The sequence below is a fragment of the Sciurus vulgaris genome (assembly GCF_902686455.1).
Source record: "Sciurus vulgaris genome assembly, chromosome: 18".
Taxonomy (NCBI): Eukaryota; Metazoa; Chordata; class Mammalia; order Rodentia; family Sciuridae; genus Sciurus; species Sciurus vulgaris.
In genome coordinates, this window is record NC_136479.1 from 7,691,016 (window position 1) to 7,717,809 (window position 26,794).

At 47.4% G+C, this 26,794-nt stretch overlaps 1 protein-coding gene across 2 annotated transcripts in view; it reads right to left on the reverse strand.

The window, feature by feature from the left end:
• GRIN2A (glutamate ionotropic receptor NMDA type subunit 2A) overlaps nt 1-26,794 on the reverse strand; it is a 358,237-nt gene that overhangs the window by 20,629 nt on the left and 310,814 nt on the right. For both annotated transcript variants that reach the window (XR_013760774.1, XM_079121602.1), the window contains exon 12: nt 21,389-21,576. Coding sequence is in view for 1 of the 2 variants with exons in the window: in XM_079121602.1 (XP_078977728.1) it covers nt 21,389-21,576 (188 nt within the window). In the remaining variant the exon portion in view is untranslated. The remainder of the gene's footprint in view (nt 1-21,388; nt 21,577-26,794) is intronic.

Consider the following 26,794-nt stretch of genomic DNA (forward strand, 5'->3'; position numbering starts at 1 on the left):
ATTACTTCCCTGTGACAGTTGTCGCTTCTGATCAGGAGTTGATCCTCTGCAGAGTTGTTCTCCCTCTAAATACCACGAGTTCCCCAAGAACACCAGGTTATAGAAATGTCTCTACAGAGTTTCTGCGTTTTCTTCTGCCATAGTTCCAGGGTTTTCCAATGTACTCATTTCAGTATGAAAAAAAAGATTAATACAATTACTGCACCATTTATACAGCGTACCTTCAGAGGCCAATACTCATTTGAGTTTCCATATCTCATTCAGAGCTCGAAACAGATGGCAAACCTCCTTGCAATTCCTTCACTTTGATGGACAGAGATTTTCCTAGTTTCCTTTTCATAGAATAAGTGACTCACTGAAGGTCTCAGATTTGTTAATCAGGGGAAAGCATACATATTCATGAGAGAAAAAAATATGAAATCTCTCCCCTTACACGTTCTTCACCCACAGAGAAGTTTGCTTGTTCTTCAGTGGTACAGGCAAGTGATGGGAAGTGATCTTGATTCAATTCCTTTCCTTCCAACACGCCCCAGCACATTTTACCTAGTCATAAGTATTACAGGAACCCTGATATCACCTCATTGTCCACCTAACATCACGAGGAACTTAATCCAAATCCCTCTGTCCACCGTGTTCCTTGAGGCTTACATAACTGCTTCCTCTCTTCCCCAAACCAATGCCGTCTCTTTCCCAATGTAGACTTTCCCTCTCTTTGGAGTTTATGAGGGACCCCAGATTGGTCTTTTCCCCATGACTCATAAAACCCCAGCACATCTTTCCTTTACTGTTGTCCTCCAGAGAGCCAGGCTGGTAAGCCTGAGACAGCAGCAGCTGGGGTACAAGAAACATCACCTCGATTTTTCTAGGATGTAAATACACAAGTTTTTCCTCTGTCCTTCGCCCAAACAACAGCTCTCTTTAGAACAAGTCAACTTGCCCAGCCAGGCCTGGATTCCAAAAGGGGAGCAAATTCACATTTCTCAATACCAATTACAGCCTGTTCCAATCATTTTCCAGTTAATCATTTCTTGCCTTGGGGCCCTCTTTGACTAGTGTACTGAACTGTAGTTCAAATACTTTCTTATTTCGTTTTTAATTTACTCAAGTATATTGTAATCTCCTTGAGGGAGAGCAGGGACCGTGTTTTATGATGCTGATATTGCTCATGGCTTGCAGCACACAGTAAGCACTGAATCCATATTTTCTGTTTCTGTTTCTTTCCTTATATCCCCAGGCTTATATTGGGCAAGACTGCAAAAAAAAAAAAAAAAAAAAAAAAAAAAAAAAAATGTTCAGAGCTCTTCTGGTGAGTTGTCTTGCCAAAGGGAACTTTGCAGAGGGCTCGAGGGTCAGCATGTGAAGCATGCATGCCCCCAGCTAGGGTGAGCATCAAATGTCATTTTTTCCAAAGAGTGGTCCTGTCAGGAGCATCATACTGTCAGTTTTTCCTATTGAACAGAGGTTACAATCTTTGTCAGTGTTACCTCATGAACCAGAGCTGACAAATGGGACAATTAAATCTCTTTCCTGAAGCAGACTCCTTCTTGCTGGGAAGACACGAGCTAAGTGCCCTCCTGGGAGCAGATGGAGCCTCGGGTTGTCAGCTCTGGGTCTGCGTCCATACTGCATTATCTCCTCTCCCTCCTTGAGAACTCGGGTCCCCACAGAAGGCTCAGAACTGTCTTTTTTTCCGTTTACTCTTCCAATGACAAACAGCTTGTGAATATTTGCAGAACTCCTCTGCTCCCATCAGAAGTTCCACCTGCATTCCAAGGTCTTCCTGTATCTGTCTTCGAGGGAGAAGACGTGGCAACCACAGGTATCTCTGAGTTCTGCCCCAGCCTGAGACTGCAAGTCCGATACGTGGAGCTGGGGTCACAGTGCTGTCCTCTCCTGATGTTGGCACCATCAGAAGGCAGAGCGGGAACGTTTCAAGAGTCAAAAGACAGAGATGCAACATTTGAGGAGGAGCTAGTACAGATAGCTGAGGCAGCGCTGTGTGTCTCAGACTCACTTCCGCTATCTGCTTGGGTGACCCTGCTAGAGGCAGCATGAGATGAACAGGATGATCCGAAGAAAAGGTGCAGATGGCGCAGGTTGGTGCAGGGGCACGGGGTTCCCCCGGGACCTGCCCAATAACTGACAAGGTATAAGACACGGGTTTTATATTTGCAAAAAGGAGTGATTGAAAATTCAACTAGCTAGAACCCAGCAAATCACAAGAGTGCTTTAGGCAGAATATATCAGAGTGCTTTAGGCAGAATATATCAGGATGAGCTACAAAAGGAAGCACCTTCCCTGAGGGTCCTGGGAGAAGGTCAAGTCATAGTGAGGCCCAAATGGTCAGGAGGAGGCAGGACTGGAGCCCTCAGCTGGGTCTGTCCGTTCTCCCTCCCTCCCCACTTCCAACTGCCCACGTGGCCTTGGGCAGCAGGCTGCCCATCTCTCCATCCACTCAGCCACTCATGTGGCTAGTTCTCTTTTATTTAACAAAATGATATGAAGTCTACTTTGCTCAGGCCAGTAGTAGAGTTTAAAAACCAACAAGTGTGACCTCCGTGTCAACTTGACATGGCTGGTGCCCTTATCACTGCCCTGGTGCAGGTGTAGACACCAGGCCAGAGAGTGTGGGGAATGTGTTCATCCCCTCTGATTTCAGACAGGAGGAGAGCAGTGCTCAGCTCAGAGGAGACGTGTTTCGGCTAGGCCAAGCTGCATGCATATGGTGCCCACAGCACACTAATTACTCGGGGGCATTTCTGGGTGGTACTATCACTGTCTGAGGTCAGGGGAGCCGAGGAGTGAGAGGACCATATAACCCTTCCTGTCCCCTTCTAGCTCACACAGTCCACAAGCCTATGGAGGCCTGTCCAGGGAAGAGGCCCCGCTCTCTGAGAAGACTCCCTTAAGTCCGAAGTAAGAGAAGTCAGTTCCTACTTGGCCCTCGGATTCTCTCTCTGCACTTCCAGAGGGAGTGCAGTTGCTTTTCAGATTAGATTTCATTCCATTCCATGAGATTGTCTAAGTGCCAAGGGGACTACTTCCAGAAAGGATTTCATGGCAAGCAACGTGACAAGCCTCCAGACTTCCTGGGCATGGCTTCCCTGAGGTCCGCTGGAAAAAATCCATTTTGAACCTGTACCCCTTAGGCTTTGTCCAGAACCTAGGAATTTGCTGCAACGTTGTTTTAAATCAACCTCTACATCTAACCTTGCAGGAAGACTTCTAGATCGTTTTTCTTGGTTTCTGGCCAAGGTACTTGATCCCAGGCAGTGATGCTATAAAAAGTGATTGTGTGTGATTGAGAAACTGGGTTTGATGTTCTGTCTCAAATTTGATCAAGAAAGGTAACGCTTTTGCTTATCAGAGGATTTCAATGTGGTTTTTTTCTTTACTCATTCATTCACTTGTTCGTCCGCTCACTCATTCATTCATTCACTCGTTCGTCCACTCACTCATTCATTCATTCACTCGTTCGTCCACTCACTCATTCATTCATTCACTTGTTCGTCCACTCACTTATTCATTCACTCGTTCGTCCATTCACTCATTCATTCATTCATTCACTCGTTCGTCCACTCGCTCATTCATTCACTCATCCGTCCACTCACTCATTCATTCACTCGTTCATCCACTCACTCATTAATTCACTCGTTCATCCACTCACTCATTCATTCACTCGTTCGTCCACTCACTCATTCATTCACTCGTTCGTCTACTCATTCATTTACTCGTTCATTCATTCATTCATTCATTCATTCATTCACTCGTTCATCCACTCATTCATTCGTTCCTTGGGAAAGAACATTTCTAAGGTCCATGCATTTTCAGGTAGTGATGAGTAAGGTGACCTTTGGCCTCTGAGAGTTTGCAGTCCTGTGGAAGAGACAGTCATGCAAACCAGCAGTTATGGTGTGGTCAGATGGTTAGATTTGCACAGGGCCAGAGGTGGTAAAACACATGGAATGTTCTGAGATCAGAGAGTTCAGAATTCAGGGAAGGAAGAAGGGATTGAAAGAGGGGCCTGAAGGGCAAGAGCTAGAATGCAAAGAGCCGCTTTTGTGCTAAGGAGCCTGGGGCATCCTAGGAACAAGAGGGCCACGGATTGAAGGTGTCTCTACAGTGAACGCTCTGCTGTAGGTCCTGACATGGACCAAGAAAACATCGCCCACATTTCTCCAGCCACGGCCCATGATAAGAAACCCAGGGCCTCCTCACATGCCCCATAAGAGAGGCTCTGCCAGGTACAAGCCAGGTGTTCATTCAAACAGTGCTACAGCGTGGAAGGAGGTCCACAGCAAATTATACTGCAGAAGACAGTCATTACTATGGTCCCATCCTTGTCTCAGAGGCAGGCGGAGCATTCGGATTAAGCCCTCTGCTCCCGAGAGAAGTCCATGTGCAAGAGACCACTGCTGACAAGGATTCTCATAAGCTGCCATCGATGTCACCATCGCCCATAAATATTACCCAGGAAGGCAGCATTGTCTTGGGAATGGGGCAGTGACTATTGTGGGTTAGTCATTGGTGCTCAGAGGTCTGCACCTCCAGAAGTCCCCCCTGAATACAGAGGGAATGACTTCTCCTATCACAACATCCGGGACATTTCTTCAATAGGGATCCATCACGATGGAGTATGACCATCACTTGTTCTAGGTCTTCATCAATGAAAGGTGAGTTTACTATGGGCCTAGATTCTGCTTCTTGCATCCCTGGTACAAGTTTTGGCACGTAGTGGGTGGTTTATAAAGCCATACCGATGGAGACAACACAGGCTGCTCTCTCCCTCACTAGCTTGTGATCCACAGATCCAAGGACCAGCAAGAGAGGAAGCAAGGTGAAGTCCCAGGAAAAAGGGTCGGGAATAGCTTCTGGAACCCAGAAATCAAGGCCGACTCTCAGGGCAAGCACGTTCCACTCAAAGATCCTGACCCTGGGGTCTGGTGGTTCCCACGGGGAGCAGACTTCCTTCTGCAGCTAGGCCGATGTTGCTGCTGACCCCAGGAAGATTTTCTGGAGCACCCAGAGGGGAAATGGCCCCGTTTCTGTTCTCTTTCATGTTTTGTCTAGGAGTTGGGCATGTGGGCTTCTCAGAAGCCCAAATGGAACTGGAAATGGCAAAGCAATGACTTTCTTTGTGGAAATTCCAGGGCACAGATCCGTGCAGGTCTCCTATTCTCAACCCGAACAGCTGCGGAGATGAAGCTGCAGCCCTGGGGGTGAGGGTGGCCTGGGGCCGGAGTGGCTGAGACAGGTCCTCTCTTGCCCAGTTACCCTGCCTATGGAAGGAGGCCGCTGGTCAGGTCTGGGGATCTCATCTGTGGCCTTAGAGCAGGGTCAGGTCAGCCAGATCCAACCACTGACCTTGGGGCTCAGCTTCATTGATGGAACAATCCAGACTCAAAGCCAAAGCCAAGTCCAGTCTCCAGGATGTCGCAGCAAGGAACTCCACCCTTCCTTTCTTCCCTATGGGACTCCATGACATAAGTTTACTTAAAAAGAAAAAAAGTCAAGCAAAAAGCCTCCCCCAGTCCAAAAAACAAAACCAACAGATCAGACAAATAAGAGCGAAATAAAACCCACGTGACCTTGGGTCTGAGAATACTATTCTGAAGCCTGTGACCTCTGTGCCCAGGATTTCAGAGGGACGCTGCAGTTTGCTGAGGAGAAAAAATACCTGTGACGTTGAGGGTGCTGGGGAATAGAACAAGGCTCCAGACACAAGTAGGCTGGATTTGGAAGATAAATATTCCTTATTTAAATGTCAGAATATTCCATTTCGGTATAATGCTGAGAAGCCACAAAACTAAAATAAAAATAGGGCTCGGCTTAAATGTATCCAGTTAGATGCAGAGACAAGCTGTCTCAGGCATAAATGTTCATCACCACCTTCCAACTGAGGTTTCGGCTCTATGGATGGAACCAGAGCGTGTGGAGTTCACTGCTGCCTGTAGCCAGCTGGCTGGGTTTCACAGGCCATTTGACCAACCGTGCAAGTTGGAGTCCAGGCATCTTATGGCCACATGTCCTCAACTTGGGACTCTTAGAGAAGACCAGTTTAAAAGAGGGGAGCGGACTGGGGAAAACATGGTCACAGTTTTCCATTAGAGGGTGGAGCTGGAGAGAAATAAATCTCTGAGGCAAGAATGAAGAAGAGTTGTCAGAAGTCTATAAAATTCTGTGTGCACCAAGCACTTCTGGGGTCTCCTTGACCAATTTGCCTCACACGGACATAGATGATCGGGCTGATATGACTTAAAAGCCATGGGAATGTACGCGCATCAATAAATTCACAGTAACTTTTTGACATTGCACATTTTCGCCTTCAATTGTCCTCAAAATCTTGTGACTCATCCTGTAAGGGCGTGAGGACTTTTTAATATCACAAAGGGGTCCTTGTGTTTTGAAGACTGTAGACACAGGATGAAGAAGGATAGCAATAATCCCATCCCATGCCAAGAAATATCTCCTTTCTTTTAGCAAATAAAATGACCTCACCGCTTTTCAATTCCCTTTTTATTGAAGTGTTGACAACGAGCTCGCTGAGACTGTAAAATCCATAAGCAAATTGGATCACTTCCATTTTATTTCTATTCCCCACTGCCTAGGACAGTGCAGAGAGCTTAATGGGCTCTCAAGTCTTGGGTGTGGATGAAAAGGAAGAGCGAGAGGAAGGGAAGAGAAGGGGAGAGGACAGAGGAAGGGGTCAGGGACAGAAAGGGAGAAAGAGACCCCTTGTCAAAAGCCCTGTCCCTGTTGTCTGCACCACCCATAACCAGGCAGAAGGAAGCCCCTGTTTTTCCTATGGAGACTGGTGAGGTTGAGGTGAGGGCTGGGTTAGGACTGAAGAGGGCTCACAGCTCTGCCTCTGACGAAGGTGTTCCTCTAGGCTCCTCTCCCTTATCCCAAGTCTGAAGTGTCAGACAAGGTGAGACCATGGCCAGGGAAGAGTGGGCACGGGTATGGGCAGAGGGGAGGAGCTGGACTCAGACTCCAGTTCAGTATGTGTAGCAGACCCGACAGTCCAGCTCCATACACCGGAGGCCAGCTGATAAAATCCAAGGTCACAAACCAAGTCAGCGTGGGACCTGGGAAATGGATTTGGATCTCTGAGCTATTGTTGGTGATCACACAACGTCGACCACACACCAAGAGATTGGATTTCAGTTATACAAAGCCTGTGCTCCTTCTCTCACAGGAAGGAGAAACAGGGCACTCGGTGTAGGGACGAGCCACAGGCACCGTGGTGGAAGCCAATTGGCTGCACCTCTTCTGGAAACTGGCTGCTACCCCACTAAATCTGAGTGAATGCATACTCTGCCACCCATTTGCTTCCTTCCTAGGCATGTTCCCCAACTAATAAGTGAACATGCAAACAAAATGATGGGAAAACAATGTGACAATGTTCAGGAGAAACCAGACATGATTGAATATCCATCAACCACAAAATGGATAAATATATTGTATTAAGTTTCTCCACTGGGGTATTGCACAGTAGGGAATGGAGGGAGGACATCGTCGTATGATCTCACCATTTCTGTCACATTCAAAAGGCAAAACCCATTTGTGATTGTGGAGGGCAGAGTGGAGGCTACTCTAGGGGGAAGAATCCTGGTTAACGGGCCAGGAGGGAGCTTTCTGGGGCCATGTTCTGCATCTCCATCTGGGTGGCAGTTACACAGCTGTTCAAAAATTAACCAGGCATTGGGGTTTGAGGAATATGATGAATAAATGTTGTAGTTCACAGAAGACACAAAGAAATAAAACATGAAAAAGAAAGAGAAAGGACCAGCCCAGGAGAGGAATAAGGTTTCCTTTTGGGGAGGATCCTAAGGAAGACTGGGTAACAAGCAAGAAGAAGGGAACAAACTTGCTAAATCAGGAAGAATAAAACCTTTTTTTTTTTAATGTGAGATTTCTTTACAGAGAGAGAGAGAGAGAGAGAGGAAGGGGGAAAAAAAGGCTTGAAGGCTAAAGGGAAATGAGCTGGGTTTAGTTCAAGTCTCCCATATCGTTGGAATTATTTCAGAAGTACATCTTTTACTTTTACCATTTAAACCAGAAGTCAGACATCTTTTTCTGTAAAGGGCCAATTAGTCAGTATGTTCTGCTCTACGGCCATGCGGTCTCCATCCCCGCGGCTCCGCTCTGCCCTACAGCTCAGGCACACGCAGGCAGCCACAGCCCCTGAGCAGCATGGCCACGCTCCAAAGAGCCTCATTTCCACAAACAGGCAACGGGCACAGTGGACCACAATTTGCAGAACCCTGATTAAGCAATCAAAAAAAAAAAAAAGAACATTAAAAAAAAACAAAACACCTATATGTATGAATGCAAATAAATCCCAATTTAAGAAGATCCTCAGCATTGTTCTCTGCAGATATTTTCAAGTCCTTAACTGTTTGGTGAGGAATACACCAAGCCACTCTCATGCATTAGACCACTCAGTTTTATATAATTATAAGCCACAACTGAAAGAGGACAGAAGTGGCTGGCAACTTTCCCAAGGTCACAGAGTGACTAAAGGTCAGTTCTTATATTTGATCACAAAGCCTCTGTATCTACCTTCACCTATGTTGCTGCAGGAACGACTTTTTTGCATGAAATATTGCAACCAAAGTTTAAATAAAGCACTAAGATATGTACAATGGTCACTAAAGTTATGGCACTCAAATTGAGGCCACCCTGAAATAACACATTTCCCACTCTAAAATAGTAAAGAGAACCCCAGGGTTCAGTGCTGCCAGGTTATTGTAAAGGTGGCACACTGGCTCACTGTTAGTCCTTTGGATGAGAACAAGCACTTTGGACATGAATGGTACTCTATAGGAAGACTCCCAGAGGTGTTTGTAGTCACTAACCCTTCAAAGCCTACCTCTAAGAGTTTGTTTCCAATAGAGAATCCAAAAGAAAAGAAGAAATTGGCATGAAGTCCTTCTTCCATCCTTACATACCAACACAATGTCAAAATGTTTAACGTGAGAAAAGACATGTATTGGCTTCTGGCTTGATGTCAACATTTTATGCAAAAATTGAAATAATTGTGAGCAGCAGATACTGTGACACAGCCACATTAGTGTTTATGGCAGCTCAACTCACAATAACTAACCTATGGAACCAACCTAGATGCCCTTCAACAGATGAATGGATAAAGAAAGTGTGGTATATGTACATGATGGAATATTACTCAGCTTTAAAGAAGAATGAAATTCTGGAATTTGCTGGTAAATGGAAGGAGTTAGAGAATATCATGCTAAGTGAAATAAGCCAAACCCAAAAAACCAAAGGTCAAATGTTTTCTCTGATATGCAGAGCTAATTCACAATAAGCGGGGGATAGGAAAGAATAGAATTACTTTATATTAGGTAGAGGGGAGTGAAGGGAGGGGAAGGAAGGACAGTAGAGTGAAACAGACATTATTGCCTCATGTACATGTATGACTGCATCCATGTGATCCTGCAATATGTGTAATCAGAAAAATGAGAGATTATACTCTATTATGTATGACCTATCAAAATGTATAAATGCACTCTACTGTCATGTCCAACTAATTAGAACAAATAAAACTAAAAATTTTTTTAAAATATTTGAAATATAACAAATGAAAATGGAAAGATATTCAAGAAAATCCAGATAAAAATTATAATTAAAGAAATGTGTCTCTTACTAACCAGGACCGAGAGGTAATATATAAATTGCAAACAATTATCTTGGGGTTATTTTTTATGTATTTTTTCACATATTTGATAGTGTCTTTTCAAATGAATGACCAAGTGGGGCTTGTTCCAAGGATGCAAGTTTGGTTCAACATCCAGAAATCAATAAATGTAATTCATCACATCAATAGACTAAAAGTTAAGAATCATATGATTATTTCAATAGATAATGAGAAAGTGTTTGATAAAATACAGCACCCCTTCATGCTTTAAACACTAGAAAAAATAGGGATAGAAGGAACATACCTAACTGTCTATGCTAAGCCCACAGCCAACATCATTACGGAGAAAACTGAAAGTGTTCCCTCTAAAAACTGGAACAAGACAGGGATGCCCTCTTTCACCATTTCTATTCAACATCATCCTTGAAACACCAGCCAGAGCAATTAGACAGACCAAAGAAATTAAAGAGATACAAATAGGAAAAGAAGAACTCAAGCTGTCGCTATTTGCCAATGACATGATTCTATATAGAGGATCCAAAGAACTCCACCAGAACTAATAAATGAATTCAGCAGAGTAGCAGGATATAAAATAAATACACATAAACCTAATATATTTCTATTCACAAGTGATGAATCCTCTGCAAGAGAAATTGGGAAAACCACTCCATTCATAATAGTCTCAAAAAAAAAAAAATACTTGGGAATCAATCTAACAAAAGAGGTGAAAGACCTCTACAATGAGAACGACAGAGAAAGAAACTACAGAGAACACTAAAGAAAGAAATTAAAGAAAACCTTAGAGGATGGAAAGATCTCCCATGTTCTTGGATAAGTAGAATTAATATGGTCAAATTAAAGTGTTTACACAAGGAAGAGCAAGAGGGATTTGGGGCGTTATCTGTTCTAACCGGGAAATCCTGCATTGGGCATGGGGCTCTGCTGACTTACCAGCAAGCCATTCATTCTGACTTCTTTCCTCTCGAAGGTTCTCCTGACATCTGACTTTCTCTGGCTTATGTAGCTGCTTGCCAGGTTCAGGTTTGGCACCACTGACCTTGCCGGAGTCCTGGTGTCAAACGGATAATCTGCACTTCAGCTCACAACTCAAGGGCCTTTGGGAAATTGGTCAGGAACTTCCGCATATGAGAACCCTCAGTTTCAGCAGAGGGAGAGTCGATGGCCCTCCAGGATATTTATAGATTTTATCTGTTTCTTAAGTAACTACTGTTCCATTATTATTCTGAATACGTCTCCAGTTAAAATTAGGAGGGAGATAAACAAGTCTGATTTTTGTGGTACCATCTGGTCACAGGCCAATGAAGAGGCAGTTAAGCCCTTTATTGCTGATCTATGCTTAGAACTGACACATTTCCTTCAGAACACATTGCTTTTCTGAATGAATAGTTTGCCCTGACATAGTTTTTAGGTTGGAGGAAGGTCAAAGTGACTTAGAGGCTGGGGCATTAAAATGGCCATGAATCACCACCCCCTTTCTGAGAATATATCAAGCAAGCTGCTGTTTCTTCTGTAGAGATGAGGTCTGTGTGCATGGGAGGGCCCTCCACCCAGAGAAGGAGCACTAAAGAAATCCCTATGAAAAATATCGCTCAGTCCATTGTCCATGTTGATCCTGAACCTTGCAGATCCCGGGTTCTAAAGGGGCTGCAGCCACACATGCAAGGAATTGTAGAGCCATGGTGTCCAAATCCGGTCCCAGGTCTGATTTAAGTCAAGAGCAGGCCTGGCTTAGTACCTGTCCAGATGTGGAGCTTCCAATCCTGCCTGCTTTATGCTCAACAAATGAAGTGAAGCCCTTGGAAGCAGTAAAGAGCCCTGTGTCCGCTTTGATCCTGGCTGGTGAGATTTGGGTCTGCTGACTTCTCCCATTCACGCCCTGATGTTCTCTGCCCCCTATGGCATGGGCTGATGCTTAAAAGTTCTAGGCTGTACATTGCTCCAGAATTCACCATCGCCATGGTCTCCATGTAAATCCAGCAAGAAGCTCTAAGGAGAGGACCAGGAACCAAACAGGGAGCAAAGCTCCAACACCACGGACCCAACTGGGTGAGCTGCCAGCCACTGGCATTGGTATCCAGCCTCTGCCAGAGAATCAGAAGTTTTTAAATGCCAAATGCTGCTATTCTAAAGACTGACTCTTAAATCTCACTATGGATTAGAATCACCCAGAGAGAATGGAAAAAATGCCTCAGGATAGGGGTGGGGGAGTGAAATTTGGTGCATTCTCAACAGACTCCCCAAATGGTTGCACTGGACATAAAATGTTCAAAGCATCTCAGCAAGGAAGGGCAAGACAGCAGGAATATGTCATCAGGCTTATATCTCAGCACCAGGACCTCTGATGTTGCTGTTATTCTTTGTTGAATGAATGACCAAGTGGACTAATACATTCAGGGTCTTCGTCAATGGCACCCAGTCCCTGCTAATGTGGTCTACAGGGTAGCTTCATGCAGCCCAGACTGTGATTTCTGCCTTTGAAGTCTCAATTTGATTAAAACACGTTCAGCAAGAACCATCACTTGATAAAGTGCCGGGGAGCGGGCTGCGCCAAGGAGCTCTGTGGGAAGCAGGCGATTCCAGAACCAAGACGGGTCTGCAAACCTGTGTTGCGGCCAAGCATCTGACTTCCCTTAATTACATTCTGTCCTTGTTTCATTCCTTCTCATCTCTTGCTTCTGGGTCCTGCGTTTTCCCCAAACTGCCAGGGTTGAATGATCTCAAAAATTAGGCTGGGTCTATTCCCATGGCGCTGGGGCCTGAGGCATGGACTAAGTCTCCTTCACATGGACATGGAAAAATAGTGTAGGTCACTTTCCCTCCCACCCCCAACCTCTGTCATCAAGTTGTCATCCACAACCAATACTGCTCCATCGGTAAAAAGGGAAGGGACACTGAATCTGGGGTCTGGAGGATCTGCATTTAAATCACAGTTTTGCCCTTGTCCAGATGAGAAAGCCTGCCTTATGAGATGTCTACTAGGGACACAGCAGCTAACAGAGTTGTAATTCTACCTGATGTTTAAAGCAAAGAAACGGGGGTCCTCAGGCCCATGCCCCAATCTCAGACCTACCCTTAGTAGTCAGGTGATTTTGGACATATCACTTAACCTACCTGTGACTCAGTTTCCTCATCTGTAAATAGGGACAAATAAATTATCCATTTATTCATTATGAGGACTAAACAAAATTAATACATATAAAGATTCCGATGATTTTATAATACACGGCTAACCCTCCAGAAGCATGCTTATTACTAAAGTATCTATTAAAAAATAAAGATAACGGTAGCCAGCAAGCTATTTCCATTTAGAGAAATGGAAACACCCCCTCAAAGAAGGCTCTGCTTCTCTGTGCCTCCTCTCCCCCCAAGCCCCACCCCCGTCCTTATTTTGCATTTATCTCTTTAAATGCACCGAATTTGCCGGTTGCAGTTGGGTATTGCTGAGTCATCTGAGGACACAGGGACCTATGTCAGGAAAAAACTGCTGGCAGGGGAAGCCAGCGGGGGACAGACAGGGCTGATCAGCCGGTGGTCTGCACCAGCACCCTGGAGCCAGGATGCACCGCGGACTGCTCGGAGATGCCTTCAGCTTCATCTGCAACGTGGCTAATTGCTCAGTGCACAAACCCGCCTGCTCCCCAGATGCCCAGGCAGGCGAGCTGCTGCCTAAACCCCTGGCAGAGCACATCCACCCACCTTTCCTAGCCTTGCTTGCTTGCCCATTTCTTTCTCCCCTCCCTCCTCGTCTCTTTCCCCTTCTTTCTTCTGTTTCTCCTTTTCCCCCAGGAGGACTGGGAGACTTGTGGTTTTGTCTCCTCAGCCCTTCTTATCTTTTTTCAGAGAGTCTGGATCAAGTGTCATCAAACTTCCTCTGTAAAGAACCCAAGAGTAAACACTGGTCCTTTCTAACCGCTCAGCAATGCTGTGACGGTGCAAAAACAGCCAGAAATAATACCTAAATGAATGGCTGGGCCGGGATGTCAATAAAACTTTATTTTCAAAGACAGACTGTGACTCACTGGGCACAGGAAAATGCCTGTGATCCTAGCAGCTCAGAGGCTGAGGCAGGAGCTACTTAGCGAGGCCCTAAGCAACTCGGCAAGACCCCGTCTGTAAAGAAAATATTTAAAAAGGGCTGGGAATGTGGCTCAGTGATTAAGTGCCCCTGGGTTCAATCCCCCATCCAAAAAAAAAAAAAAAAAAAAAAAAAGCAACAGCAGGCTGTGGCTGGACATGGCCATGGGTATTTCCCAACCCTGAGGAAAACATTTTCTCCTGTTTATCCCTTAGTTACCACCCAGCAGGGGGAAGGCATTTCCACCTCATGCCCCTAATTGCTGGCTCCACAGGTATAATCCCTGCACCCTCTACAAGGATCTTGATTGAAGAGACTGAATCCTGCAACCCAGAAGCCAACTTTGAACTTGTGGAATAACCATGAGTTCAACTTAAGTGATTGATCCTGATGTGAGATTCCTGTTTCAAGTTAGGGAATTTGGAAAACAAGTGTTGGTTGATAAGAAATGAAATGTGTTCATGCCTGCGCTCAGAGAGAGTGAGGAGAGAGAAGGAAACATTCAAGCGTTTAGATTCTTAGGGACCACCGGAGTAACTTCAGCCTTGAACACAGCAGGAATTCAAGCTCCTTTGACAGGAGATCTGACTGAAGTGCAGCTGTAGACATCAAGCTTTGAGTCCCCTATTTATGCTAATGGCATTGCAAAACCACATCAGCGAAGTATAACAGATATCAAAGACGGAGGGATACAGCTTTATTTCACAAGCTCCTTCCGGGGAAGGGGTCTGGGCTGGAGCTTGGTTTGAATGTAGCTGGAGAGCGAGGAGATGGGAGCAGATTGGTTTGTCCAAATAAATAAATGAACAAACCGTGTGCACCCCTGAGGATGTTCTGAATGCGGAATTTGCCTCTCGGTAAGGCCCCCTCGGTAAGGTCCTGCCTGAGCTGAGCAAGGCACATGTCCTCGATCCTTGCTGTCTCTTCTGCCCTCCTCTACTGCACTCTGGGGAAGGACAGCCACCAGGAAAATAGGGAGCTCATTCTACTGGGGGTTTCATGGTTTGGACTGGGCCCTGGCCCCACAGCCTGCAGATACCCCAACTGTCCTCCTTGCCCCTGGCTCCTGCCACAGGGAGCAAGTCTTCCCCCAGAGGAACAGGTCAGAGATTGTCCCACGTATTGTTCCCCTTCACCTGCTCTCCGACACATGCTCGATCCAGGAGGCAGGCAATCTGGGTTTTAGGCCCAAAGCAGACACTCTCCATTGTTCAACCTGGGTGAAGTCATATCCACCCGCTCTGGGCTTCCGTTTCCCTATTACTGGACTTGGTGGCAATTTATGAAATAGCACTGTGTCTATCCATCCCAGAGGGATGAAATAAAATGGGGCATTTGACTATAAGAGTACGTGACATGGAGGAACTGGTCTCTGTCCTAGGGTAAGGACAGGGTTCCTGAAGATTATCAGATGGGACAGGCATTTAGTGAGCACCTCCTTGCATCTCTCTCCCTACAGACACTTAAGGTCCTTCCTCAAGAAAATAACACCCTGCCCATCAGGAAGATATCCAACTGATGAAATAACTCCTGCAAATGCACATCTACAGTACCGTCAAGTGGTCCATCCATGTATCCAGCTGCTAAGTGAATGGAATTGAGGCCTGCCGTGTGCCAAGTCCATGGAGTCCTGGGGGAGGGGCAGGGGCAGGCAGCGAGGATGGACACGAACAGTGTGTGCCCTCAGGGACAGAGAATGCAGGCACTCCAGGGGCCAGGAGACCCGGGCAGACCAGAACAAACAGACGTCAATGCGGGCCAAGCATCGGACTGGTGTCTTGGAGGTCTTTCTCCTTTTCGAAGGTGGGTATTCATCGCTGTATGAACTTTCAGCGATGAAGAGACTGAATCCTACAACCCGAAAGCCAACTTAGGTCTGCCTTTGCTGTATGCTGTAGGTTTTTGGCATGTTGCAATTCCATTTTCAGTTGGTTCAAGGGATTTTTTAAATTTCTTTTTTAATTTCTCATTGACCTACTGATTGGGCAAGTTTCTTTGTTTTTACCTTGAATCTTTAAACAACTTTAGTTTAAAGATGGGGAATCTGATGCTCCCCATCAGGGAAATTGAGGTGCCCGAGTCTTCATCTAGCTCTCCCCAGGATGAGAACATCAGCCCAAAGATATTGAGCTTGGAAGCTGGACCAGGGCAGTGCTAAGGATAACGGCCGCTCTTCCAGCAGGCCAGAACAAGTGATGAAAATCCTAATTAGAGACATGAAGGACTTCGGCAAGCACACACTCTCAACTCCAGCTGGCTGCACGGAGTCCCTCTCTGTCAAAAGCCATCCTGCATGCTCCAGTGGAAGAGCAGCCAACAAACAAGGAATCGGGATGTCAGCATTGGCCCCAGGAGGCAGGGAGTGGGCTCCTCCGTTGCTCCTCTGCTCCAAGCTTGTGAGCATCATCCTCCTGGGTCAGGGCCCTCCAGAGCTCCAGAGCCAACTACAGCAAGGGTCCTTGTTAACACAGAGCAGAACCTGCTGTCCCATCCAGTGCGTAGATAATCTGGGTGAATCTAAAACAATTGCCGGTCAAGTTACAATAGAAAAAGAGCAGAGGAACCCAGGGTACCTGTCCAGCTAAAATGACATGTGCAGCAGCTTTCAAATATTTCATAAATGGAAGCTGTCACAGAGCCTCAGATACCATGTAGCCAAGGTCACTAACTAGTTAAAACCTGGAAGAATCCTGGAAAAATTGGTCACCCTATTGAAACAAGAGATATGTGTCATGGCTTTCAAATGTTTCACAGATAATTTGTATCACATATAACTCAATGTGGTGTTATGTTCAGTGGAAAATGCCATGTAAATAATTTATTAAAATATATGATGATACAGTAATGTAATAATCAATGTGTTTAGTTTAAATGGTTCAATGAATGAAGATGTGTTACCAGAGACGAGGAATATATTTTTGAGTTTAAAACAAAATCCGTACCATGAAACCAAGCAAACTAGAAAGAGAAAGAGAAGCAACTAGAAGCTTTGCGAGGCTAAAAGTTACTTCTTAGCGTCGCCTGCAACCAGCATGGTTTAACAGGGACATCATCGGAACTGGACTCAGAGACACTGTTCAACTTTTCCGTCCCTCCCCAGTGTTGTCCGCAGACCAGCAGCACATGGAGAGCTGCTTGGACATGCAGATGCTCGGTCTCCTGCAGACCGACTGAAATGAAATCTCTATTTTAAATAAGATTTCCAGGTGGTTCCTGTTCATGGTGAGTTTAAGACTCTACTGTGGCTCAACCAAATTGAACCTCATTTCACCACTCTGCAAAACAGAGATGAGAAGATGTGGGGTAAAGATGTTACAGGAAGAGCGAAGCTTTCCTGATACCACACGTGATGCTCTTAGCGGGTGCAGGAACGCAGAGCAGACGCTCAAAAATAATTCTCTCGGCATCATTTGCCTCTAAATAACTGTGCTGTCTCACTCCCCTTGATGGCTTCTTGCTGGTCCTACAGACCAGGAGGCTTGGACCTCCATGATCCTCCCTCTACCTCTTTAAGTCCCCGAGTCACACGGAAAATCACAAAGCTCATGAGACAGGTGAGCCCTGGAGATCCCCGGTTCACCTCCACTTGGAAGTCAGCAATGTGGCTCTTCAAGACGGAGGCCTGCCCGGTCTCTGTGGTCTCCCTTGTCAACCATCAGGTGCCAGGCAGGATATCAGGCACCCCGTAGAGAAGTGCTGGATGAGGCTTCCAGGAACTCCGGTCCATTCTATTCTGATCTAAATCTCCTACCCATGTTTTACTTTACGACTCATTCTGTTCATTTCCTGTTTTGAAAACAAACCCTAGTGCATCTCATATATCTATTTGATGACCCTCTTAAGTACTTAAGACCCCTAAGGAAAAAAAGGTTTATGTGTGTGTGTCCAGTTACACAAATGTCTGTCTACATGGATTTATGCACAGGAATTCCTAGGCACGAGTTAGCATAAGTATGTTTCTATTTTAAGTTTCTACATTGTCAACCAGCTGAACTCTTAGTTCCTTGAAGGAAAGAGGAAAAAGACCGTGACAGCCCCTTCTTCGGACTTCAGTGCCCAGGAAGATTGAGGCTGGAAAGTACCTGTGAGCACTGTCTCTAGACTACTGAGAACCAAATGCCCCATGATGCTGTCCTGCATTTCAGAAAGGACACGGCAGGAGAGGGAAGGCAAGGCCCAATGGGGACTCTGTAGTCCTCAAGGCAGGTGACCAGCAGCCCTTTTTCTGAGGGAAATGCCTGGCAGGCTTCATGCAAGAGGCTCCCTCGGTAACCAAACACTCCACTCAAAGGTTATATTTACACAGCTCATTAGGAAAATTTTTTTTATACTTTTGACACTCATTAGAGTCGTAATCGTCCACCGAAGCTACTCTATAACAAGAGATAAACACTCCATTCTAAAGGATGAATAATAATTAGGTACTTCTCGGCACCATGCTCTTTACGGGTCTAATTTTAGAGCATAATTAATCCTGCTGAAGTTGCATAAGATAAGTGAAATATTTATGCAGCTGTGTTAATTCATGTATTTACTCCTAGAGAGACATTCAGAATTGGACACGGCTTTCCGGGAAGATTATCTCAAGACGCCCCCCGGTGCAACGTCATTTTCTCTGCCCTGTCTTTGCCTCCAGATGGCTTCTGGGGAGGAAGCTTTAGAAGGATGGCCAGGAGAGCAACGAGGCAGGGTGTCAAATGTTTACGGGAACCGAGATGCTCTGTAAGTAGACGTCTGTAAGAGGCTGCAAAGAAGGCATTGCCTGCGCAGCACCAGAAAGGCGCTTCCAGGGCACACAGCGACCTTGCCGTTGCCAGCGCAACTCTGAAGCAGCTGCGTTGAACGCGGGAGTCCTGAGGGGTGAGGAGGAAGGTGGTGATGATGGTGCTGTTGGTGCTTATGAGGGCGATGATACCGTGAAGATGGCGAGGGTGATGGTCCTCACAGTAACCCATGAGGGAGGTGGCGGCCCGTGGCTATGGAACGGTCGCCACGTTGCAGGAGCCCTGCTGTTACTGGACAGAAATCCTCCCATTTCATCTTCACACCCTTCCTACCAAGGACCCACGTCTCTACCCATTCAAAAGTGAGTACCGGAGGCCAAGGTAGATCATCTCTTTTGCAGAAGTTTTAATAAATGGGACAAATACAGATTTGGTTCACAAAGGCACTAAATTACTCCTTTCTAAAGAGTTCTGTAAATCTCAAGGGTCTAATTAGTCAACTTTGATAGACATCTTAGAAAATTAAATGAAGCAAGGGTTTTGCCTAATTGACCACCTTCCAGAATAAGGCCTCTGAAGAAAGACATCGTCACGTACTGTCCACAGGACTCACAGTCCTCCCCGCAACCTGACCCCACTGCTGTGTCCTCCTCTGTACAATGGCAAAGAGAAATACCTGACCTCATAAGGCTCTTGTGAAGACCTGACTGAAGACACCTACCTGTCATGTCCCAAGTGTAGTGACTGACATGTGCTCCTCCCCAAATGGCTTCCCTGTGTATCATGGATGCCACGAGAGCACCAACCACAGGGACAGGGCTGGAGTTAGGACTCATCTGACAGATACCCAGCATCTTTAAAAGCTTCCTGTCAAATGAAATACGTCCTGACCCCAACCACTTATCCATATGTGTTTTTATGTGTTCAACCTTCATTCGCCAATTGCCTGTTCTGTTCGGGGTTCTGGGGTGCTTACTGGTGGGGCTGAGTCTCCAATTTGCTGAGCAAGTCGCCCTATGCAGAGGTGTCGGGTGTCCCTGCAGCTGATGGAACAACTGGCCTCAAATCCTGAGCGTCCCCCAGGATCCATGCTCCTTGTCCAAATCCCCGGCCATAAAAGATTTCCAGCCTCTTGACTTCGAGTGTGGCCACCTGACTTGTCTTGGAAAGGAGGAGATGGGCAGGCATGAATGTGACAAAGCAGAGATTTGAAATCTGCAGATGACGTTCTGTGTTCCTTCTGAGCCTCCGACATGGCTGAGAAAAGAGCTTCCGCCTGGTAGCTACTGCCGGGTCAGTGTGCGACCCAGAATAACACGCGTGGGGCAGAGGTCACAGAGTGGACCCATAGGCCAGTGGCAGGGCCTAGCTGCCCCTCCCAGCCCAGCCTGAGGAAAGCCGCCTCCACCCGACCTGCTCTCCCCAGAGCAATACAGAGGCTTCTCACGTGCGCTAAGATCTCACAGCAGTGGCCGACGGGCACAGCGACAAACCTCGACTGCACCACAGAGGATGTGACCGAGGATGCAAGGACAGTACAAAAGCCCTGCAGGGAATTCCAAGGATCAGGTATTCTTATTCTTGAGAGTGAAACATAAAACGCATGGAGAATGCTGGACGGCAGCACGGGAGCCAGGGTTGAATTCTGGGAATAGAGAAGGGACAAAAAACCAGGAAGAATTCCACGCTCCGCTCAGAGCCACGCCAGCCCTGTGCCCTGACCCCTGTCTAGTTCAGTGTCACTGCTGACTGTGGAGGTTGGTAGGTTTTCCTCTCAACTTCAGACAGGCAGAGCACTTCTGTCATCAAACAGTCTCTACCTGGCCTTGAACAGGGGCTTCAGCTCTGCCCTGGGTCCTTGCATCCTCCTGTTCTTGGGCAAATTTCTGGTGCTACCCCTCTCTGTGTTGACTTTGCTTTTCTCAACTTGGTTTAGCAATTCAGGAAGAAACCACAGCTCCAAAGCCACTCGCCCTGCCGTGAGGTCACCAGCTAGCAGGTGGGAAAGGGTAAGCAGAGGGAATTGCTTCTGCAGAGAGCCAGCCCCAGGCCACACGGTCCACAAAGGCCCTACTCCCCGTAGACTGCAGCCTGAAGGGTGGCAGCTGCCACTGCACTTGTGTGTCAGCAGAGAAGGGTCTTGGGGTGTGTTAGGTGGTCAAAGCCCCGGCATTCCTGCCCGCCACCCTCTCTCTGGAGCGTGGCTCCTCTCATTCCCCCAGGGGATGATACTGAGAGCCACGCGTTAGCTCAACATGACCTCACCCTTGGTCACCAGGACGGGTTCTGTAGAGTCTCTCACCCAAACATCATGAGGAAGCCTTTCTCTGGAATTCGAAATTTGGAAATTGGGACTGAGGCAGCCTAACTTTGTAACATTTGAGACAGCATCTTGTCCCAGCAGGACTAGCATCGGGGGTCACGGGAGTCTGTGCTGCAGTGCCATGAAAGGGGCTGGCTGGGCATTGAACTGTGTTTGCCAACATCCTTGATCCCTGGCCTCCGTCTGCTAGAAGCAAGCAGCAAATGAGCTCCCAGTCCTGATCAAAGGGGCCAAAATGGTCCCACTGCCACTGAGAACCGCCTCTGCAGAAAGAGGACCTATGGATTCCCACTGTCAAGGCCCCCAGACTGTTCTGGTTCTCGTTTGTCCCTAAGGTTGTTTGTTCAACTCCTTCTTCAATTCACAGAGAGGTGCAGATGCATCCTTAAAGTACTTTCCTTTTTAAACTTAGTCATCTGGAACTGGTCTCCAGTTAAGCCACCAGGACCCACGCATCACATAAGAGGTGCCGCATAGACACCTTGAGTGAGCAAACCCATTGCCCCAAGGCCCACCGCACCAGAGGTTAGAAGCCAGAGCATGAGAATCTCAAGTCCCCCCAGAGCAGGGGGTCCTGCAGGTCTTACCATCACCCACAAACTGCAGCAAAGCCAGGTCAATCTGCCTCTTCCAGGGGGAGCCCTTCTGGAGGGCAATGCCATAGCCAGTGGTGGCAAAGATGTACCCGCTCCCAATGGTCACCAGCTTGCAGCCTTCGTCCCTCCCGGCCTTGTAATTCAAGACCGCAGCGTCGTAGATGAAAGCGTCCAGCTTCCTGAAATGACAAGAGACCAGGCAGTCATGGGCTGGCCCGGGACCATCCCAAGGCCCTGCTCCCGAGGCCTGAGCCAGCATCCCACAGGCAGGAGCTGATGACTCACGGCTCCATCCCCTCGTCATAAAAGGATCTATTTTTAATGAAGAGATAAAAGCCAGAACCTTCTCTCCCCAACTTACAAGAGGCAGCTAAATAAAGACACGAGGAATCTGTATACCCCAGTGAGTAAACAGGCAGGTTTGCAGGTTTTCTAAGTGTTTGTCCTTTACACTTCCCAACGGGGGGGACGGTGGCCTGCTTAGAAAGGTTTGTAGTGCAGCACAAAAAAACCACTTAGGGACAAGAGGACCTGGCAGCTGCAAGGGGAGGGGGACCAAATAGAAATGGTGTCCTTTCCTCCCAAGGTAAATATACTTACTGTTTATGGATGTCACAAAAATAAGAATTTGCAAACTCCAAATAATATTCAAAAAAGGACTAACAATACGATTAAAATTAAAATTCTACAATTAATAAAGCAAATGGGTCATAAAATCCCATAACTCATACTTATTTAACTCGAAGTCAACCTCTGCTGACGTATTTCTGAGCCGTCTTCCAAGCTCTCTCTGCGTATGCACACAACACAGGGGTTGGCATGCTTTTCAAGACAAGCTAATAAACAGCTTAGATTCTGTGGGTCTCACTGTCTCAGCTGCAGTGACCTGACAATGCTGTTACAGAGTGTCACGGGCCAAACCGTCCCTTCCTTCCAAAAAGGGTCCCGTGTTGAAGTCCTAATCCCCAGAATAGGATCTTGAGGGGATGAGATCCCCACAGATGTACCTAGTTAAGAAGAGGTGATACTAGGGCAGAAGCGATCCTGATCCACAGGACTGGTGTCTCCATAAAAAAAGAGGAGATTTGGCCATGACGTACACAGAGAGAACGCCCCGTGAAGATGGGGGCTCTGTAGCCAAGAGCCCAGGAGCCACCTGAAGCCAGGTGAGAGCGGGAGTAGCTCCTTCCTCACACCTGTAGAGGGGCTGCAGCCCGTGTGACCCCTTGATCCCGAACTCGCAGCCTCCTGGACCAGGAGATGGTGAACTTCTCTCGTTGAAAGCACTCAGCCTGAGCTACTTGTTACGGCAGCTCAGGCAAACTGAGATCCGGCAGCACAGCAGACAGAGAAAACTCACAAACTAAACCCGCTTCTGTCCCAATACGCCATTGTTTACAAACACAGATTGGTCCGTGGGCTATAGTTTGCCAACCCTTGTTTTATAACCCCTAAAAATAAGATGATCCCGTGCAAACTATTCCCTAAATTGTCTTCTCCTCTCATTTCACACAGAGGGAATGTATTTCCATGTCTATAAATAGCACTTTTTTCTTTTTCAACATATTTCTTTCTATTGCCCATGTGCAATAAAGTGCTCAATAATTTTTATATATGTGCACATCTTTAAAGTCACCACAGAGCTCAAAATTGGGAATATTCCCAATGCTTCCAAAGTTCTGTGTACCCAACTCACGGTCTTCCTGACAGCCAACATCACAGGGTCCTGTCAGGAGCAGGGTGGTGCCTCACCTCTACCTGGGAGACGCGGAAGGGGGCCTGCGGACTGTGTCCACCTGTTAAAGCTACTTAACAAGGTGGAGGCCAGACCCCGGGACGTCTCAACCCTAAAAGAGGTAGGAAAACTAAATCAGAGGTCGCCCAACCTCCCAACCTATTCTTAACCTCATTGCTGTTTCCTTTTTAACAAGAAACCATGCACTGGTGAAGCCAAGGAAAAGCCGCAGGCTGGGGAAGGGTGGCCTAGGGACCCCGGGGAACAAGCCTCATTCTTCAGGGTCACCTCTTCCGTTCTGTTTGTGATGGTCAGAGGTAGGGCCTCAGGGGCAGCCGGCCTCTCCAGGAGGCCAGCCGCGCTGACATTGTGGACCTGTGGGACTGTGGGGTGGACAGCTCCGTGGGACGGGAATCCATCCATCGTGCACCACGGCCATGGTTGTGGCAGGAGAACGAGGTGGTAGGGAAGACCTGAGTCCCAGGCCAGGCTGGGGTGACGGGCCTCAGGGAAGCTGCTGCTTCCTTGGGATTGCTGGTTCCTCATCTGTGAGAGGAGGTGGCCCGGGTGGTCCTGCTGAGACCCTTGTCCAATGAAGGCAGTCTCTGACTCTATAAGCCAAGAGTCGCTTTGGTGACCATCAGTAGAGAGACCGAGACTCTGGGTAACGCATGTCTCCTGAGGACTTCAGGTCGTGGATGGGATTTGTCCTCCTGATGAGGCTGAAGTGCTTACGACTTCAAGACCTCAATATACCCATGTTGCCATGGAGATGTCAAGAACCTCTGTTTTATGAAGACTTCTAAGTCCTAGGAAACTCTCTTATCTTGATTCCTCAAAAAATCAACATCAACACACACATACACGTATTCGGCAGTATTCATGGGATGAAACCTTTCTCCATCTTGTTAAGCACCCTGCTCGGATGCAGGGCTGGGGTAGAAAGCTAGGCATATCTGGCAACCATACTGGGGAGTCTAACGGCAGTTTCAATTGGTATTTTTAGGGACAGAAACAGATTTCTGCAAATCAGTACCATATTTCATGATGAATCTTATTCTGCTGAGCAATAGAGAGTCAGAAGAGCAGAAAGAAAAAAGATTTTCTTCAGGAACAAATTTTGCAAAAGTATGTCACTGTCAACTCAGAGGCAGGACAATTAATCATAAAAGTCATGTTGATTCTGACCAAGGCCACTGCACATCAGGTGTTAGGACTGGGGTCCCAGATAGCCACAGAGGGCCTGCCCTTTCTGCACTGACTCCCTGTGGTCCTAGAGCTATGTCAGAACTAAGGGGCCCGGTGAACTACGTCTCTCTTTCTCACCAATGATTCCAGAGAGATGGGGTCTGCACACAGTGGCCTCAGATCTTCTGATAGAGAAAGCCACTGTCCACACAGTACTTCACAAAGGAATACACGTCATCCTACTGAGGCCTCACACCTGCCCGATAGGGGAGATAGTATTATTTTCCTATGAGCAAAGTTCTCAGAGGCTAAGACAGCCTGGATTTCATTAGCAACATTTCCAAACTGCCCTACGAAACCCTCTTTGATAGCACTGGCTGTTGGAATTTGAGCCACTGATGGCAACACTCTGCATCCACACTGTCCAAAGTGGAAAAGGAACCTTTGAAAGGTGGTTAGTGCAGCTGAGGAAATGAGGTTTTAATTTTGCTGCATTTCACTCATTTGGATTCTGATATAAATGGTCGCATGCAGCTGGGGGCTGGGGCTGGGGGCTATGGCCCCAGGCAGGGGGCGGGGCAGGTTGGAGAAGCAGGACTCTAGGTTCCCCTCCTTGTTCTTGACCCCAAAAGGCTTACTTTTGATTTGCTTCCAGTTGAAAAGAAAAAAAAAAAAAGGTTCCTGTTGTTAAAAAGACAAAATTTAAAATTGCTGATGCACCAGAAAGAGCACTTTGTAAGTCAGACTTTGGTCAAGGCAGCTGCACGTCTGAGCCTCTTTTCTCGCTGCAAAACGGAGCTAACGATATCTGCCCTCAGAGGGCTGTTGGCCCTCAGAGTGAGGTTATGTAAGTGAAGTGTCCATGCAGCAGCTGGTCCCTGACAAGGGCTGGGAATGCATAGGGGGTTCGATGGGATTCTGAGTTCACGGCAAAGGGGCTCACAGAGTTCGTGCATCCGGTGTCGTAAATCCAGCCCTGAATACCTTCCAGGCTTTACCTCACGGCATTTATTCCTTCTAAGTGTGCAGGGCTGAGGGGGCTCTCCCACTGTCTGCTCTCCTGATTGTCCGACGGGGAAATGGAGGCATGGAGCATCAAGACTCGTGGAATGAATGGAGGCAGCTGTGTGTGCCGCTTAGGAAATTCAGATTCAGACGAGGGCTGTCAATCAAGCCAAACTTAAGGAAGAAAAGGGACAAGGAGATCCAAACTGCAAGGTTGAGGACGGGCTGGTGGTTCAGCCTCTCTCTTTCCCAGCAGACGCACAGCCCCGGGGTCTGGAGCTACCTCCACCTCGTGTCCCAGCACATCCTGCTCCACGCTTCCGGGAGACGTTGAGGTACCAATGGCCAGAGTTTCTTGTTGAAGGCAGAGGGTGAGACATGGGGAAAGGCCACCAGAAACTGAAGCCCCGTTTGGACCGAAAGCACTTGGGGACTTGAGCTGTGGCCGCCAGAGATGGAGTCATGTAGAGGCTGCAGAAGGGTAGCTGGAGCTCCAGCGAGGGGCTGGGCAGAGCCCAGAGCAGAGGCCGGCACTTCCAGCCTTCAGAACTAAGCGGCCTGGGAAAAGCTGGGGGCTGGCAGGGGAGGGAGCCCAGTTACCGTTCTCCAATGGACGTGTTCTCCTGCTCTTTATAAGAGCAAGTCCCCTGCCTCTTGCCTTCCCAGTAAGTGCTTCTCCCGCTAGGTGGGAGGAGGCTCAAAGGTCAGGGTCTATCTGCCTGGGATGGGAACAGGGCCCCTACCTGGCCCCCGTGCTCAGCACCCATCTCTACCTCCACACCCTGCCCAGTCTCAGTGACACCAAAAACACCCCCTTCCCACGTCCAAGAACAAGGGTTGGGCAGCGCTGGAGCCCACAAAGAACGCTGAGCTGATGCCCGTGCCAAGACATCGTAGGCCGTGTGGCCCTGTCACCAGCAGTGTTCAAGGAAGCCCTGTGATTAGAAATGACGGTAATTCAGAGTGAGAGGGGGAGATGAGACCTCGTCTCTGTAAATCTGCAAAGAAGCAAAGCCAGGAGGTGCCACGTGGGCCTCCCGCTACCTGAACCTGGTCTCCTGCTGGAGCCTCTGACAGCTCCGAAGAGCTGCTCCAGCTTCCTTAGTTTGCATATCCGACCTTGTTACCTAGCAGGTACCAGCCTCTACTGAACCTGTAGGATGCCCTTGAAAGTCCACTCCTGGCCCCAAGACTGCTTGTTGGCAAGCCCCAATTTCCACACACCAAGGAAGACCAGGTCCCAGTGACGAGGCATGGCCTCTTTGGGGACAGGGACTTGTATTGTCAAGAGGCCTGACATTTCCTAATCAAAAGTTTCTGGTTTTAGCTCATCATCTCCTTATGCGTGTCTTCAGATACTCTCCGGGGGGCTCGGCACATTTAAAGGCTAATTATATAGTTAAAGTTAATTATTCATTCATTAACATTCAAGAAGGCTTTAACAAGACATTGACTTGTTCTGATGAATT